This window comes from Phyllostomus hastatus, unplaced genomic scaffold (genome assembly GCF_019186645.2).
Source record: "Phyllostomus hastatus isolate PE091 unplaced genomic scaffold, TTU_PhHast_1.1 phas_contig_16, whole genome shotgun sequence".
NCBI classification, from domain to species: Eukaryota; Metazoa; Chordata; class Mammalia; order Chiroptera; family Phyllostomidae; genus Phyllostomus; species Phyllostomus hastatus.
Genome location: NW_025333643.1, coordinates 18,727,263 through 18,745,696, shown reverse-complemented (window position 1 = coordinate 18,745,696; position 18,434 = coordinate 18,727,263). Strand labels below are relative to the sequence as shown.

General features: G+C 41.0%; 1 protein-coding gene across 3 annotated transcripts in view; it reads right to left on the bottom strand.

The window, feature by feature from the left end:
- Positions 1-18,434, bottom strand: part of PTPRG (protein tyrosine phosphatase receptor type G) — a 704,882-nt gene that overhangs the window by 136,670 nt on the left and 549,778 nt on the right. For all 3 annotated transcript variants that reach the window (XM_045832024.1, XM_045832025.1, XM_045832026.1), the window contains exon 7: positions 2,114-2,271. In XM_045832024.1, coding sequence (XP_045687980.1) covers positions 2,114-2,271 — 158 coding nt within the window. The remainder of the gene's footprint in view (positions 1-2,113; positions 2,272-18,434) is intronic.

Sequence of the window (18,434 nt, the reverse complement as noted above, 5' to 3'; positions counted from 1 at the left end):
TCCATCCCCTGAGGATGTAAACATGAGGACCGTAACAATGCTGGCTTCACCAATAGGAAGAAAACACTTCATAGTTCATTATCTCCTTGAGGCTGGCAGATCCTATTCAGAAACCAAATTGCTAGTCCTTCCTTTTTGATAAGAGAAGAAATAAAAGAAAAGAAATCTGAAAGTCAAATGTTTGCCAAGAGCAATGAGGCCAAATAAGTCTGTTTTGCCTGGGCCCATAGCACCTAACATTGTTAATGGGGTGATCTGTCTCTCCTGCACAGAGCTCCTTCTAAACAACCTGCTCCATTTATCCCCAGAGGGGTAACCCTAGTGTCTCAGGACACTACCCAGCAACTCTGCTGATTTATTCAAATTGGGCACATGACCCAAGAGCCAATCTGTTGTATGGCCAATGCTTACTGGATCTAATTTCTTGAATACTATCTGACATAAGACCCAGACTGTTGTCAGTGGGTAGCTGACCATTAAAAGGTCAGCTGGTACTAGAATAACCATATGGGACAAAGCAAACAAATAAATAAACAAACAAGAAACCAGAATTTTGTAAGAGTACAGAATCACAAAGCCATAGCAGAAACTCTAAGATTTAAGAGCCTATGTGGCCCCTGAAAGAGAGTAAAGCATATACCTCACTTTCTAGTTACATTCCTGGTCACAATGGCTTCACCTCAGGATGCCCCTACTATTGTTTCCTGAAAACGCTCCTTTTACATAAGTTATTTTAAGTGGGTTTTTATTTCTTATATCCAAAACAGACCTGATCATTGCAACATTTTCCCTACTCTCCATTCCATATTCTCTGCTCTTGGTAGAAAAAAATCTTTGCACTATTTTCCAGGCCAGCCAGGTTCATAATCTTGTTGCCGGTGTTTCCAGTTATATTACTGATATTATCGTATCATTCCAAAACCTACCCCTTCTCTGTACCCCTAATCCCTTCCCTATCCCTAGCTGTCAAGCTCTAAGGAGGCATTTCTACGAGTGGCCAGACAGGAACCTCCCATTTTTAGGCATTGCTGGTTAATGGCTTAAATTGTCTTTCTTAGAAATCCTCCCCAGTGTTCTGTTTTCTGTAATTATGGAGAAGAAACCTATGCTTCTGCTACCTCAGTGTATGCTGCATTGTTTGACGATAAAAATAATCCCTCCAAAAATATTCCTCTTTCATCTACTATTCCTGATGAGGTCATTTCAAGGCCCCTAATTCCCCTGAAACTCCTCTTCCTCTGGCAGTGCCCTCAACTGCATGCCCATTTCAGCAATTCTTCCCCACAATTATCAGCTCAGCCTAAATTCACATTCTTATGAAAACTGCCCAGGCTGCACTAACAGATACGCAGTTCACGTAAGTGGTTAGCAACATGGGTCCTGAAATTAGACAAACCCAGGCTTGGTTTCTGGCTTCAACATTCATGAACCATCAACCCCTGGGCATGTCACCCAGGCTTTCCACACCACAATGTCCTTCATGTGTCCACTCCTAGTGCCATACCCATCTCTCAACCTTGTTTTGCAATTTAACTGAACATATGTAAAGTAAAGTAGTGTGCTTGGCACATGCAAAAAACTCAATCAATTTCTTCATGTGTATAAATCTCTCTTTTCTGAATGTTGGTTAAGTTCAGTGATTCTGACCATGATCTTTGGGATCAGGCACCATGGCTTGGTAATCAGCTGAGTGACCTTGGGCACTTCTGTGTCTCCCCTCTACAAGGTGCGGGTACAAACAGTAGCTACCTCATGAGACAGCTGTTTGTAGGATGAAATGTGTTAATGCATGTCACAGGATTAGAAGAGTTCCTGGCACAAGATATCATCATCAGTGAGGAGAGCTGTTAGTTCCTCGAGATTGAATACTTACACAACCCTTGATTTCATGGCTGCAATTTTCTTTAGCTAGTTAATTTGTAGCTGAAAAACCATATTTTATGTTTTACAATTTTTAGGTTCAAAAACATGCTTGTTAGAAAGAATGAAGGAATTAACGAGGATCAGAAAATTTTTAAAAAAGCATTAAAAAAATCCTATCTGGCAATGTTAAAGAGTTAAGACAACACAAGACAAATAAACACAGAAGTCCCATTTGGGGCTGAATATCTACCTGGTGGTAAGAGATGGGGACAGGCTTCCGGAAGACTATCCACTCCACAATTTCACTACACGGTGGGGTTGTCAGAGAACCTGTGTACCGGTAATAGCTGCCCAGGGATGCAGGCAGGAGGTCCCGGAGGACGAAAGGATCCAGAAAGGTCTCCTTCTCTGTTGGAGGAAAGAGGCAAAAGAAAAGCACAATTGTAAGCTGTACCATGCTGCAGATGCACAGGCAAAATCTTCTGCCTGCTGGTGCAACATCGCAGGCCTTCTGTTTGCTTAACCTTTAGAAACACTAGCATTTGGTGGTGGGAAAGCCACAGAAAACAAAGAAGCATTTCCCAGGTGTGTTCTGAGGCACCAGCACTGCACTGTATTTCATGAAAAATAGGTTCCATGGTGAACAAAATTGGGCAACTTCAGTCCCTCTCTCAATCCCCAGGAAATAGAAAAATATTAGCATAGTAAAGTCTCTGAGCAGTCCTTGAGAGAAGCAATGGACTTGACTTTGTTTAACCCAAACCCTCACAATCTCATTTCACCAGAGAACACTTCTCTGTCTGATACTTAAGAACAAATAACCAATAGAGCAAACTTTGGGGCACTCATGAGGAAATCAATGTAAAGAAAAAACAACAACTGTAAACCAAGGGTGAAGTGCAGCTCCAAAGTTGGTTATATCTCCTTTTGGCTTCACCCAAGGCCTGTGGAAATCAAAGTAAAACCTAACCAAGGACCGACCCCGAGATGATCAAATGGGGGCCCTGAAAATAGGCTTCTTTGTTTTACAAAAGTGCAAATGTCTTCCCTGAAGTAGAATAAATGACTTTTAAGCTGAGGCCCAACAAGGATGCCCCACAATAACTCCGTGAGAAAAACAAGGTACAGAAGGGTCACAGAGCTTCTAAGTAGCAAAGCTGGGATATGAACCTGGGCATGTGGACAGTGGAGCTTGCACGGTCTGACTCAGCTAAAGAAGAAGCTGAAGTGAACCAGGTGAATACTGAAGACTGAGGGCAAAGGAGGAGGACAGCATTTCAGCCTTGAGCATGGCACCTGTGAAGGTCCAGGGTAGGAAGGAATAGTGCAACCGAGATTTTGGCTGTGTGTTATAACTCTCCCAATCCAGCTCAGCAGGTCATCCAGCTTCTTTCACAAATCAGAGAAGTTACTAGTCTCTACCTAGGTCTCTGTAGGTCTAGTCCTGGCCTGAACTTAAGTCTGGGATGCCTTTCTCATCCCTTTTAGGCTATCAGAGTCCTGCTAATGGCTTGCCGTAACTCCTTAATGGCTTCTATCCTCCTTGAGCCCCAACATGTTTCTGGGGGACTTGAGGGACCCAGGATACTTCATGGCTACACCTGTGCCTACAGATATATTATTCCCAAGCCTGACCCCTCCACCCACTTTTTTCTTGTTCAGCAAACAGTGCATGTATTTGTTCAAATGTATACTGCTAAACTCAAGAGGTCTCTGTCACTAGAAATGATGTAAAAACCCCAATAGAAATCAACTGTATTAGAATAATTAAAATTGCATTTCCTTTTAGTAGAGGTTGGTTAAACAAAACTTAACATTTACTATATGCCAGGCACTATTCTGAGTGTTTACATGTTGAAAACATTTAAACAGCTCTTACTGTATGTGCCAGGCCCAGTTCTGAGAGTGTTATACAGGCTAATTTCTCTGATACTTAAAATGGCCCCGTGAAGTAGGTCCTATTTTACTCACACTTCATTGAGCTGGAATGCAAAACCAGGTAGTTTAGAATCCAGACTTGTTATTCTTAAACCATCACTGTACTCTCTCACTTCACCACCCTATGAAGTACATACTTTTAATATCCCCATTTCACACTTCTAGAAATCAAGGCACAGAGAGGTTTAATAACTAAGCGCAAGTTCACTGGTGAAAAGTGAAGTAGCACTGGTTATCCATGAGATTCAGAAACTTTGGCTGGTTCTTATATAGGTCTTCAATTTGCTTTTTAAAGGGAAAAATAAATATTAACAATAAATGTCAAAGACCTCAAATCATAGGGATCTACAATCAAAATGATAAAAGGTTTTCTGTTAAGACAAAATGCTGGACATAATGGAATCAAATCTCCACCCACTGGCAAGTCTGGGCTTTAATTTAAACCTGGTTCCCCGCAGCCTAGTGATGGGGGCGGATCTCTGCAGGTGCGCTTGCCTGGGACTGGTTTGGCTAAAAGGAGGAAATATTTTGGCCTTTGTTTGCACTTCCTGGGCTGTGTAAATAGTCAATACAAGGCCTGATGCACTTGAGGGTGCTCAGGGCTTTACATCACAAACCAGAAAATCACCACCTTCACTTCTCCCTCATGTTGAAGGTGAACATGGCTTCACAGTGCAACACACAACCCGCCTCAGGATCAAAGGCTCCAAACTAAAGAAGCAGAAAATCTTTAGTTTTCCCTGAGAGCCTGCTCCAATATTAGGGTTGCAGCTGAGAATGCTGCAGGCAGACAGGAAGTGACCAGACAGTCCCTGCAAGCCCCATGGAGGCAAAGCCCCCATCTGAAGCACCCACTTGATGAAGAGTCTGGGGCTTTAAAAAACATTAAAAAAATAAAGCAGAAACACCTGTGCTACCAATCTCAGGAGACTAGACTTCAAAAGAGAACCCTGTTTCAGCAGGATCAGGAGAGAAAGTTCTTGTATAAGCTCATGAATTCAGCAGGGACTCATAGAAATTGCAGCTGTGACAATCACTACAAATGTAGAGGCTTTCTCTGTCCTTGACCAACCCAAGGGCAGGTTTTGGCTTTAACTGATTAGAAGGTGCAATCGAATGGGTGGTGAGATAGGCACACCTGGTGAGGGCACAGAGAAGGTGGCTTCATTCTTGTTCATCCCGCCATTGTCACTGCCCTTGGATCTTAGAGCTCTGAGACCTGGAAGGTCACTAGACAGCCCTAGTGGCTCCAGAAGTGAAAGAACCCTTTCTTCAAATAAACTCTTACACAGGAGCCAGGCAACTCAAACAGCTCAACATGCAGCCACCATAGCTGAAGCTAGGCTGAGAAACCAGGGACACTGAAAACTACCACTTTAGTTCAATTCTGATTCTACAGTTAGGGAAATGGCAGACCAGGGTGAAATAATGAAGCCAGGGTAAAAATCTGGAGAATACGGACACTTGGATGGGATTCTTTCTTCAAGGAAACCCCTTAGAATCTAGAAGCAGTAAGCCTGGGAGCAGGAAAAATCACCTGTGCTGAAAACCAACACCAAACCACTGCCCTCCTCACCACCTCATCCCTCCATCCATCCCTACAGAGGCTGGTAAAGGGAGCAGATTCTTAGTCCACTAGTCCAAATTCCAACTCTTCCACTTGTGACCTGTGTGATCTTAGTTACCCAAACCTTTCCAGGCTATTATGAAAATTAAGTAAATCATTATAAGAAAGGGGTTCAGGAAGAGCTTGGAACATAGTAAACGTGTCATAAATAATGGTATTATTCTTATTTTAATTACTACTTGTACTATTGTTTTTATTATTATTCCTCTAAACTACAAAGGCCTAGCCATGCACATCTTACTTCCTTTAAGTGCTTGTGCATGTGTCTTATTTTTTAAAACCTGGATTACTAGTGCTTTACAGGAGTATCATATCGGACATATTCTTCACCAACCTCAGCAGTGTGGGTTAGAATTTTTGCATTTCCTTTGCCAAGGTCTAGAGCATGGCTCTGAAATCAACTGACATTTAATGGTTGTGTGACCTTAGGTAAAGATCTTAACCTCTCAGGTACTTCCCTTATTTTACCAGGTTTGCTGTGAAAATTAAGCAATTAATAAACATAATAAATGTAAAGGGCTTAGCACAGTGCCTTGTAAACCCTGATTTATCAAGAAGCACTTAGCTGAGAGCAGGCTGGCTCATATTGTGTTTTAAGCCAGGGATTAGCAAGTGTTTTCTGTAAAGTGCCAGGTAATAAATATTTCAGGTTTTGCATGCCGAGAGGCAAAAATCAAAGATGTTATATAAGTACCTATATAACTAATACATCTCCACAACCTTATTAACGTTATTCAAAATGCTAATAACCACTGAGGACAATTTTTAAAATATGGGTCTTCTATAATAAGAATGAAATGCTTTTTGGGAAAAAAGCCATTTCATTTAATTAGGGTTCAAATGTAAGATCCATTCTTAGCTTAGGGGCCATACAAAAATAGGCAGTAGAATTGATTTGGCCCTCAGGCCACATTTTACCTCTCTTATTTTAAGATGTGTTGGGGGCAAATGTTAGAAAGTCACCTTGATCGTCCTAACTAGAAGCAGGGGGAGGGGCATGATACATGTTAAGGTGCCTCTATCACTAATGTTAATTTCTTTTGCGAAAATACATTACAGAATTAACTCTTGAGTTGTTTTCTTTCTCCCTTTAGTTTTTTAAGTTCAAATGTAACATCAATTTTTACTGATCTTCCTCAAAATACCATTTTCTGCTCAGTCCCATAAGCAGTGCTCCACTGACAAATGGGGTGTTTATGATGCTTAATTCTAAGTCAGAAATAACTTTAGAAATGGTAGCCCTGTATTTACAGCACTGTCCACAAGCTCACATAAGCCACAAGACACTCAACTGACTGGACCCAAAACTGGGAGTTCCTGAGTACAGCCCCAAGAAAAAGGAAAAAAGGCACTTTTCAGCTAAAAACTCAAACTATTCCACTAAGAGTATCTTAATAAATGTAGATATTGTATAGTGGAGAGAAGTAATAGAAGAGAGCCCCTAGATTTGAATCCTAACTCGCCTACTTAAAAGTCTGACCTAAGCCAAGTTACTGAACCTTCCAGCAACTGAACCCTCATCGGTAAAATGAGATTCTAATACTATCAACCTCATAAGGAGGTTCAGAGCATAAATGAATTAAGAGACTTCTGGCCAAGATGGAGGTGTAGTTAGATATATTTTGCCTCCTCGTACAATCATGAGAAGGATAACAATCGATCTAAAAACAAAAAACAACCAGAACTGCCAAATAATCCAACTGTATGGAAGTCTGACAACCAAGGAGTTGAAGAAACATTCATCCAGACCAGTAAGAGGGGCAGAGACAGGCAGCCAGGAGGAGAGGACATTCAGTGAGTCAGTGGCAGCAACTTGTGGTACAGGTGGTCTCACATTCCCATGCAGCAGATGAAAACTAGGAGAAACAACTGGAGAGCAAGCAATCCTAGCCCCAGGGCAGACCATGCAGCCTAGGGGTCCAGTGCCAGAAAAAATAAAGCCTCATAACCTCTGGCTGTAAAAACCAGTGGAGATTTTGGCAGCAGAAAAAACTGCCAGTCTCTCAGGAGTCTGTTTGAAAGGTCCACAGGTTCCTAGAATATACACAAGCCCACCCAGTTGGGGAATCAGCACCAGGGCAGCAGCTGGAAGGACTTCCAGTTACTTTTGGGAAGTGGAGAAAGTAACTGAAAACTGAGTTAGAGCCAAGCAAGCGCCACTGTTCTCTCTCTGACCCCTCCCCACATATAGCTTCACAAATCAGCGAACCAGGTTGCCCTGACCTGGTGAATACCTAAGGCTCCATCCCTTACAAGATAGCAGGTGTGCTGACCTGGGGAGTCAAAGCAGCTCTATGTAATGTACAGAAACACGGGGAGGCAGTCATTTTGAGAAGCCAGAGAAATATGGCCTAAATCACAGGTGGCAAATGTAAGGCCTCGGCTGGCCCTCCACCTTGTTTTACCCGGCTCAGCACCTTATTTCTACCTGGTGGCAGCACTGAGCTGAGCTCTCTCTTGACTGTTAAGAAGCAGTTACATTTATACAGTCCAAAAAGTACATTTGGCCCTTTGAAGGCAACTATGAAGCTGATGTGGCCCCCGGTGAAAATGAGTTTGACACCCCTGGCCTAAATAAAAGAACAGATCAAAACTCCACAAAAGGATCTAAATGACAAAGATAGCCAACCTATCAGATGCAGAATTCCAAACACTGGTAATCAGGATGCTCAGAGAAATGATTGAGTATGGCTGAAAATAAAGAAGTGAAGGCTATGCAAAGTGAAATAAAGAAAAATGTACAGAGAACCAACAGTGAAGGGAAGGAAACTGAGATTCAAATCAATTTGGAATAAAAGGAAGAAATAAACATTTGCCTAGAACAGAAAGAAGAAACAAGAATTCAAAAAAATGAGGAGAGACTTAGGAACATCTGGGCCAACTTTAAATGTACCAACATCTGAATCAAAGGAATGCTGGAAGAAGAAGAGGAAAAGCAAGACATTGAAAACTTATCAGAAAAAATAATGAAAGAAAACTTCCCCTAATCTGGCAAAGGAAATAGACCTATAAGTCCAGGAAGCTCAGAGAGTCCCTAAACAATTGGGACCCAAAAAAGGCCACATCAAGACACATCACAATTAAAGTGCCAAAGGTTAAAGATAAGGAGAGAATCTTAAAAGCAGAAAGAGAAAAGGAGAGAGTTACCTACAAAGGAGTTGCCATAAGACTATAAGCTGATTTCTCAAAAGAAACCTTGCAGGCAAGAAGGGACTGACAAGCATTCAGAGTGATGAAAAGGAAGGACCTACATCTAAGATCATTATAGCCAGCAGAGCTACCATTTAGAATGGAAGGGCACACAAAGTGCTTCCCAGACAAAGTAAAGCTAAAGGAATTCATCATCACCCAGGCCTTATTATATGAAATGTTAAAAGGACTTTTCTAAGAAAAAGATCAAAACTATGAACATTAAAATGACAACAAACTTACAACTATCAACAACTGAACCTAAAAAAAGACAAATGCAAACTAAGTAAACAACTAGAACAGGAACAGAATCATAGAAATGGAGATCACATGAAGGGTTATCAGTGGGAGGGGGAAGAGGGAGAATGGGGGAAAAGGTACAGAGAATAGTAAGTATAATTGATAGGTACAACATAGACAGGGGGAGGTTAAGAATAGTATAGGAAATGAAAAAGCCAAAAAATTTATATGTATGACCTACAGGCATGCACTAAGAGGGTGGGACTGCTGGAGGGAATGGGGGTACCAGGTGGAGGGGAGAAAACGGGAAAATGAGACAATTGTAATAGCATAATCAATAAAATATACATAATAAAAAATAAAAACCAAAAATTATTTATGCAGAAAAATACATGAGTTAACATTAGTTACAGGCTTAGGCATAGTGATAAGCACATACAAGTGCTTGTTAAATGAATCTTATAAAAGGGCAGTTTGACTTCAAACCCATCCTGATCAGAGTCTTCTGTCTCCAACTTTTATCATAATTAGTAATTTGAATTGAAAACATTCCTATCCCAGCCACTTAACTAGTTGAGAAAAATATTTGAAACACTTTATTTAAACTACCACTCATTCCATTATACCATAATGAGCAGGTACTGTGCATTACTAGATAAAGGAATTGAAAAGAATCTCATATTCCACTTTCAAGGATCCCAGTGCTATGCTCGGACAATATTATATTTTAATAATTAATTGTTCAAAGAGAAAGATGAGGAACAGGGATGCTAAATTCAAAGTTATTCAAATTGCAAAAATGAATAATGTATGACTTTTATATTAAATACACACTGTATTAAGTAGTCTACATTTCACCCAACTCTGTCTTTCATTTTTAAGCATTCTGAACGACAATATGAACAATCAGGGGAGGTTTATTTTAAAAAAGAAATACCTATTTGAATGCAAACAGAGTATATCTGAAGATAATTAAATTTTTCTTATCAATTAGAAAATTTTGTATGAGGGCTTTCAAGTCATGGTCAACCAGCTCAGCCCAGTCATCCTGGCAGTTTCCTTTCAATGTTAAATTATATCTGGCTTGGTTCCGTTCAATTTCTTACTTCTGATAGCAGTGCCAGGAGGCATTCTTTAATTAAAGAAAATTTTAAAGATTCAAACATGCATAATTGGATTAAAAATGTGATCATTAAAACATTAGATAATAATCATCTGACTGATTGTCTTTTTCCAGTGTGTTAATAACCTAATATTTTCATGCTTTAGTTATATAAGAAGAAATCCCTTTATAAGATATGATAAACAGTCAACATACAGACAAGAGCTATGCATGCAGTAACCAAGAATTATGAAATTACTCTGAAAGCACACACACACAATGGAAGGTGCTTGGATAGAATGTGGCGGTTTTTAGGGGACGAACATCCATGCAACCCCCAAAATAAGGAATCAACCAATTTTATGGAAGTGTAGAAGATAAACTAACAGAAAGCCCAAGCTTCTATTTTTAGCCAATGATTGTTTAGTTTGTCAGGATTTCCCAAATCTTTTTAAGAAAAACCTATTAATTTTTCTTTAAATACTTAAAATTACTGGGGTAGCACTGGACTTCTGCTTTGTTACAGGGAGAGTAGGAAGGGAGTAACAGTCAAAAAAAGGCTGGGTATCAGGTCATTCTAAATGGGGAAAGAAGATTTATGACACTGCTCCTCATAAATCACCTGGCAGGGCTGGTTAAATGTAGATTCGGATCCAGTTAAGTCCGGGGAGAACAGAGATTCTGCATTTGTTATAATGCTGACCACACTCAATTAGCTGGTTTCTAGAAGGGCAGTACCAATGAGTTGCTACACCCTCTGCAGCCTCATCCACTGCTACTTTCTGACTCTTATTAGAGCCACCTGCTGTTCCAGATCACACCACCCTGGGGCCTTTGTGCTGGCTCTTCCCTCTGCCTGGAACATTTCTTCACTGCTCTCTATTCATATCTGATTTTTTTTTACCAAATGCCTTTCAGCTGCTAATGACTTAGTCCTATTAGAACAACGTGTTTCTCAATGAGGTCTCCCCTGACTACTGTTTAGAAAATGGCAGTTTTAAGGGCAGGCTCATTAAGAAGGAATCACTTGATTAAAAACATGAAGGCGGAAGTGAAGCATGTGGCTACCCCAGGAAAAATTCCAGGCAGGCAGAAAAGCCAGTGTGCAATGGGATTCTGCCTGTTGTGTGGCTTTAATGAAATGTGCAAGAGGGAAAATAGAAGAAAAAGTTCAAGAGCCCAAAATATGAAAGTCTCTAGGAGGAAAAAAATCAGCTGCGTTAAGTACAGCTGGAATTTGGCAAAAATTGTAAGGCAGCCGAAACACTAGACATGGAGCCAGCAGCTGTGGGTTAATTCTGGCCCAGCCACAAATGGACTCTGTGATCTGGGAGGAGCAATGGATCTGACTGGCTGGTGACAACACAGGAGCCAGAAATGGGAGGTCAGGATAGAAAGAAATCTTGAGGACCAGACCCAGGGATTTTAGGAGCCTGGTATCTAAAATACATCAGGGAGGTCAGAAAGCATTAGATGATAATTAAGACACTGGTGAGGCCTCCTACAGGGAGCCAAGGAATTAATTTTATGATTTAAATACAAGCAATGATACTAATTGTATATAACTGGGTGCTATCAGGCATGTTATCTGTCATCAATAAGGATGATGAAATCGGGAAGGCAGCACATTGAAAATGGGGCTGGCCTCTTCTCAAGGTGTAGCTACCTACAAGGGGCTTCATGAGAGATGACTTTAGGGACTAGATTGACATCATGAAGAGATCCTAGGGAAGTCACCAGAGAACCAGAGAGAACTGTGGGGCTCCAAAAGTTTCAAAGGACTCCAGTTCCAGGTCATTTTACAAAAGAGGAAAATGAGGTCCAGAGGGAAAGTGACTGCACCAAGATTACACAGTGAGGTTGGCAGAGAATCTGAGTCTCCAGATGCAGAAACACTCTCCACCAGTGGGCAGAGGTTAAATGCACAACCCTTTGCCTTTCCTACAAGTACAGTCCAGAGAAAACCCTAGAGGTTCATATTATGGCATGAATAACTAGTATTATTACAGGGCCTGAGAAGGATTGGCTTGAGAGGGTGAAGGTCCACCTGATTAATCAGATCCCTATAGTCAAGCACCCACAGAGGGGCTCCAAGGTCATGAAACAGTTTAAAGACATCTAACCTCCTTGAGTTTATCTGTGGCTTCAGTTGGTGAAATTTGGCATTTTGATTTAACAGTTGATGTGTGAATGAAACATATGTTGACATTTATATTTCCAAAAAGAAATTATACGAAGAATAGAGTATTATCAACAATTAAGGAAAGGAACATGACATTTAAATGATACAGAGTTACACAGTGACAAAAACCCAGTGTTATTCCTCAACAATTCCATTGCTTGCCTCTCTCCCCTACATAGATCTAGTGTCCACAGCTGATGGTGTGTACATTCTTTTAGTTTTCTTTTGATGCTTAGTCAATGACCTAATTCACAGAAGGGAAACTGAGGCACATAGAAGTTAAGTGACTTTAAAAATAATCAGGAAGTTAGTCAATGCTAGAAACAGAAGCTGACCAAGCAAAGCAGGGAAGAGAATGCATTTTCGAGTCCAATGACACTGGGCTCAAATCATCACTTTGCTGAATGAGCTGGGATGAATTAGCTAGTTTCTCTGAACCTCAAATTTCCCATCTTTCTAATCGGATTAAAAATTCCTATTTCACTGGGAAGCTCCTGGTTATGTAAAATTATTGAACAACAATTGGGGTGGGGGGGAAGGACAGACCAGGCATACAGTCAGGGGTTAACAGAAGAGAGGCTGCTGCTTCTTCCTTTCATCCAATTTCTGGTTCGTTATCCATTATCCTTTCCCCTGACCTCACAGGCCCCCCTTCACCAAACCCCAAATCATCTTTTTTATCATCTTCATCATTTCATTTTATTTTTGTATGACCCAACTAAGTCAAGCAGCACACATTCTTTTTCAATAGCCAGGTGGTGAGGGAGACAGAACTCAGAGCTCCAGAGTCATTTGCTTGTCTAACAATAACAATGCCAGTGGTGGCGGGAGTGCTGACGTGTGCCAGGTACAAGTATTTACAGTAAGGCACTGATTCCTCAGGATGAACCAGTAAGATTGGTGGTATTATTATTATTATTATTATTATTTCATTATACAATTCAGAAAACTGAGCCACAAGGAGCTTAGGCGATTTGAGCAGATTTCACAAGTAGTGAACAGCAGAACTGGTATTCAAATCCAGAGCCTGTGCTTACAACACTGCCTCTCCTATACCACAGACACATGCGTGTAGCAGGGTAAGAAAACCACGTAAGTAGCCTCAAGTGCTTAAGCAAGCACTCTTGCAATAGGTAACTCAAGACATATTTTTACACTCTCGTTGCTCTCCATATCCCATTGAAACAACCAGGAAAAGGACGTTTCCCTGGGCTCTTGTCGCTTTGTTCAAATGACAAAATATTGACAGAGAGGGCTGGCCAAAGGAGAACTGGCTTCAAATTGGTATTTAACCCAGAAGGAATCATGTTTGAAGTCTTTTTCTGCCTTAACACTACTGTTAACAACATTATTAATGATACAATAGAAGCCACACAGCATCCCATTTCCTGGCTCTAGCTAAGAAAAGAAATGGAAATAGCTAACATCTGTGGTGGAGGTTCTGACACACCAAAACCCAGGAAGCTGTGGAAGTGGCCTAAGAGCTCCTGTTTCTATAAGATTTTGAGATCAAAAGTGTTCAGATAAGCATCTGCCCTTCCTGGATCCATAAACAGACACGAGTCAAGACCAAGGTGCTGCATATTTTTAGCACACTTCAAAAAAGTTCCATATAATTAAATGATGAAAACATAAACTTCACATGGGAAATTCTGTCGTGTATTAAGACGTTCAGAATTACCAGTGGGCTGTAGATAATACAGCACTAGCTTTCTCATTAGAAAGGGAGATAATAATTTGAACAATTTCTTTTTTTTAAGGTAAACACTTAAACAGAACCCTCTTTAATTCAGTTGAAATACATTTCGATTACATGGTGATTTGGGCAAAATCAGGTCCACATCCATAAAACTATCAAATGGTACGTAAGGACCTGAGTTGGGTGTTTACATCATCCCCAAGCAGACAAGCCACTAGGTGAAGAAAATGGGATTAGTAGAGCTACTGTATAGACAAGGGAGGGTCGACAAGCATTTTGTGTGAAGCAACAGAGTAAATATTTAAGGCTTTGTAGGCCAGATAGTGTCAGTTTCACAACTATTCTATCCTTGTTGTGTGAGGAAAGCAGTCCCAGACAGCATGTAAACAAATGAGTGTGGTTGTGTTCCAATAAAACTCTATTTAAAACAATAGACTGCAGGCCAGATTTGGGCCAAATTCTGTGGGCCAAATGACCTATGATTTAGAAGACACTGAACACATGGCAGACACCCTTTCTGTAGGTACTTCCCTTGTCTTAAAGCAGCTAGCTTTAATGCCCTGGAGGGAGGCCTTTCATTAGCCCCAAGGTGGAAGGAACCACAGGGACAGTGGTACAGCGATTTGTACAGGATCACACAGCTCCCAAGTTTGAGAGTCAGAATTCAAACCCAAGACAGACTGAACTTTGAGGAACTGTTCCAGATTCCTTGTTCAATGGTGTTAACAAAAATCCATTTCTTCAAGAGTACTCCATAATGCAGACTTTACAAAAACTCATTCCAAAATTTCAACTGCTTATTCACACGCACCTGAGATTACTTTGCAGACAAATAATATTAAGTCTTTTTGACCTTCAGCACCGAGAATGCCAAGGCCAAAAAAATTTCTTATGAGATTAAAATTCTCATAAAGGGAAGGGACATCTTGTCTATCAGCTTACCCTCAAAACCTTGACTAGCCCTTATTAGGCACTGGATGGTGGGAAGGATGAACAGAAGCTATGATTATATGAGCCTAAAGTTCACATACACAAAACAGGCAAGAACCCCTCAAACACCTTAACTCATCTCTGCTTTATCTTCTTGATTTCAAACTATGCTATTTCTGCCTAGTAATTTATTTTTTCCAGAAATCCCTTGTGCTAGGATTTGTTCTCTTTTTCCAAAGTCCATACAAGTTGTTTTTTTTTTTTGTAAACTTTAGTAATTTAGCCTCAGACAGAAAGTGTATGTCAAGATGTTCAACCCCAGATATAATCGCAACAGGCTGGAATAACTAACAAAACATGGTCTACATGTTTCTTCACTTGCCTCCTTAACAATCTATATGTTAACCTCAAGGAAGACAGAAAGATGTGGGTGGTGATTCTGGCAGAGAACAGAAAGGGAGGTGGTCTGGGAATAATGAGGGCTAGTCTGAAATCACAAAGACCTTGGTTCAAGTCCCTTAGCCACTGCTCGCTTTGCCAGTCTGCAAAATGGGGGCCATGATAGCTGTACCTTAGAGGGTTTCTGGGGGATTCAGTGATGCCTGTTGGGCTAATTAGACCCTCACTTAGTTCAGAGCCAGCATGCATCAGCACAGCAGCCACAAAGGGCCTGTTTTTAGTCCTGTCCCCTGACAACCTACCCCCTCGATTCCTGATTTCCTTTGTCTAAACTCTGAAAGAAGGTATTGGCTTCCCAATTCATTGCTTAATGATACAATCCCAAGGCAGCCACAGTCTTTTCTCTGGCCTGCCAGGGCTACTTACAGTGAAAGTTTATTAGAAAGTGCCGTCACTCCCTCCCTGCTTGTCCTGAGGCCAGTGGCCAGTTGATGTGTCCCAGAGGAAAGCAGTGCCTGAACTTCCTACTTTGTAACGCTAATCATTGTCTTCTTTGATTGTGAAATTCAATACACATGCAGAAAGGTGCACAGAATATCAATGTGCTGTTGACAAATAATCAGGAGGACCCTGATATGACCACCACTCAGAACAACAGGAACACTTAGCACCCTCCCTGGGCCTGTCCAGACCCTCTCACTTTCCCTTCCTGCCCAAAGAGTAAGGACCAGCCTCTTCTGTAAGAATGATCAGTAATTTGCATTTCTTTTAGTTTTACCACCTATATGGACACCCCTAATAACATGTTTGGGTTTCTCATTTTTTGAACTTTAGGTTGCAGAATACTCTATATATTCTTCAGCCTTTTACTTCATTTCACAATTCTTTCATGCTGTGAAAAGCAATTGAGTGAAATGTTTTATTGTATGACTTCACTGTGCTGTATTTATCCAGCTTGCTAACAATAGCCATTTGGGGAATTTCTAGGTTTGGGCAGTTAGGAAAAAAAAAAAGCCACAAATATTGTCTTACACTTCCCATGGCACACTTACATCTGAGTTTCTCTAAAGGATACACACTAGAGGACCTGCTACCTAAGCATGTGTCCTAAATGAGAATTGAACCCACAATCTTTTGGCTTTGGAACAACACTCCAATCAACTAAGCCACCCCAGCCAGGGCCCGTCAGGATTTTTAATAGTGAATTACCTGGTTAGTGCTTCTGGATTATTTTTGAGCTTTGTGCATATAATATCTTTGAGAAATTAATATATAATATTAATTATATTATATATTATATATTGGGCTATTCTTTAATTCACCAATACTCAAATGCACAACTCTAAGGGGATATTTTATATTATATTGTTATATTATACTTCCAGATCAAGATATATACTATTTTATCACCAAAGAAAATTCTCTCATATCCCATTCCCATTCAGTATACCCCTCCTCCCTGGCTGGTGTGGTTCTGTGGATTGAGTGCTGGCCTGCGAACCAAAGGATTGCCAGTTTGATTCCCAACCAGGGCACATGCCAGGGTTGTGGGCCAGGTCCCCAGTATGGGGCTTGTGAGAGGCAACTGCACATCCGTGTTTCTTCCCCTCTCTCTCCCCCTCTCCCCCTCTATAAAAATAAACAAATAAAACCTTAAAAAAATACCCCTCCACCTCACTTTCTGACTTTTGTCATCATGGATTAGTTTTGCCTGTTCTTCAACTTTACATAAATAGAACATGCAGTATATGTTCTTTTGTATTTGTATAAATAAAATAGTTCATTATTTTTAATTGCTGGGTAATCATATTCCCTGGTATGAATATATTATAACCTGTATATCCAGGCTCCCACTGGTGGACATCTGGGCTATTTTCATTTTGGGATTGTTATGAACAAAGCTCCTGTGTACAAGTCTTTTGTGGATATTTTCCCTGGGTATTTACCTATATGTGGAATTGGTAGCTCAGAGGGCAAGACAGAAGAAATGGCCACATGGCCTTTGAAAGGCGGCACCATCTTCATCTTCCCAGCAGTTACCATGGAGTGAGTGCTGGGAACACCACAACCTGGGGCTGGTTTCTGTGTACTGTGGCCAGAGATGCCAGGGCAGTTGTTAAGGTAAAGGCCACCCACTGCTTTAGAAGGAATTCAGATTGCTTCAGGCTCAGAGTCTTTTCCAGGTTACTCTTGATTGCATAAACCTCCATTCTAGCAGGTGGGCAGACGAGGCGGCACCAGTTCTGAGCAACATGTGAAAACAACACCTGGCTGGGTAGTCACTGGCCAAATTTACTCCATTTCTTCCCTTCCTGCTAGATGCCTGGATTGACTCTAGCTGCTCTATGACTTTTGTCTGTAGATTTGGGGAGCTGATGATGAGTACTCCAGGAAAGGAGAGAAAAGTTGTGGAAAACTACAGAAGTGAGCCCAGTGAATAAACTAGTCAGTTAGGGAAGCTACTCTGCAAGGAAATTTCTGATCTTGTCACAGCCCCAACTTCCACTGAGACAACAAAGGCTTCCAAGAGCCTCATTTTGTAACATTCACAGAAGGGTGTTCTCAGGTGATAATTTATTTGTACTTTCACTGATAGCTTTCTCGTAAAAGCCTGGGGAGGAAGGACAGGACGACAAGTCATCTGAGTCATCTCACTCTGACCGGTGTCTGAGGCAATTTCTAACTGCCCCCACTGACCCACACACATTTTCTCTGAAGGAGAAACCTTCTTACTCACCAAAGTGGTACATTTGGGAAGAGAGAAGTGACGACAGGGAGGAGAGAGGAACAGAGGGACAGGTAGTCAAAGCTCAACAACCATACAGTCACTACCAGCAAGTTTCCTCTCAAAAATGAAAAACTGGTCTTCTTAGACAACTAACATGAGGGAGTGGTTAGTATTGCAATTGCAATGCCTTTTGACGGTATTCTAGAATATGCACACAAACAGTCTGCTGGGTTTTCTTTGGGTGAACACTATGAAAGAGAAGAAAAGTAGGTAATTCAAAAACATTGAAAGAACAAAGGAAGTAATTTTTAATTGACATTGGGTATAATGTGCATTTCTTAGTATTGGCCAGTTGAGTAAAACTACTTATAAGAGAAGGCCCCATTTCTATGCCAGTTCACATGCAAGTCTGTAGACGTGGACTATGGACAAAAGTAAAATGGACCCACAAGAATCAGAACTAGAGCTTTGGCTGCGTGGCTCAGTTCGTTGGCGTGTTGTCCTCTGCACCAAAAGGCTGCCGGTTCAATCCCCAGT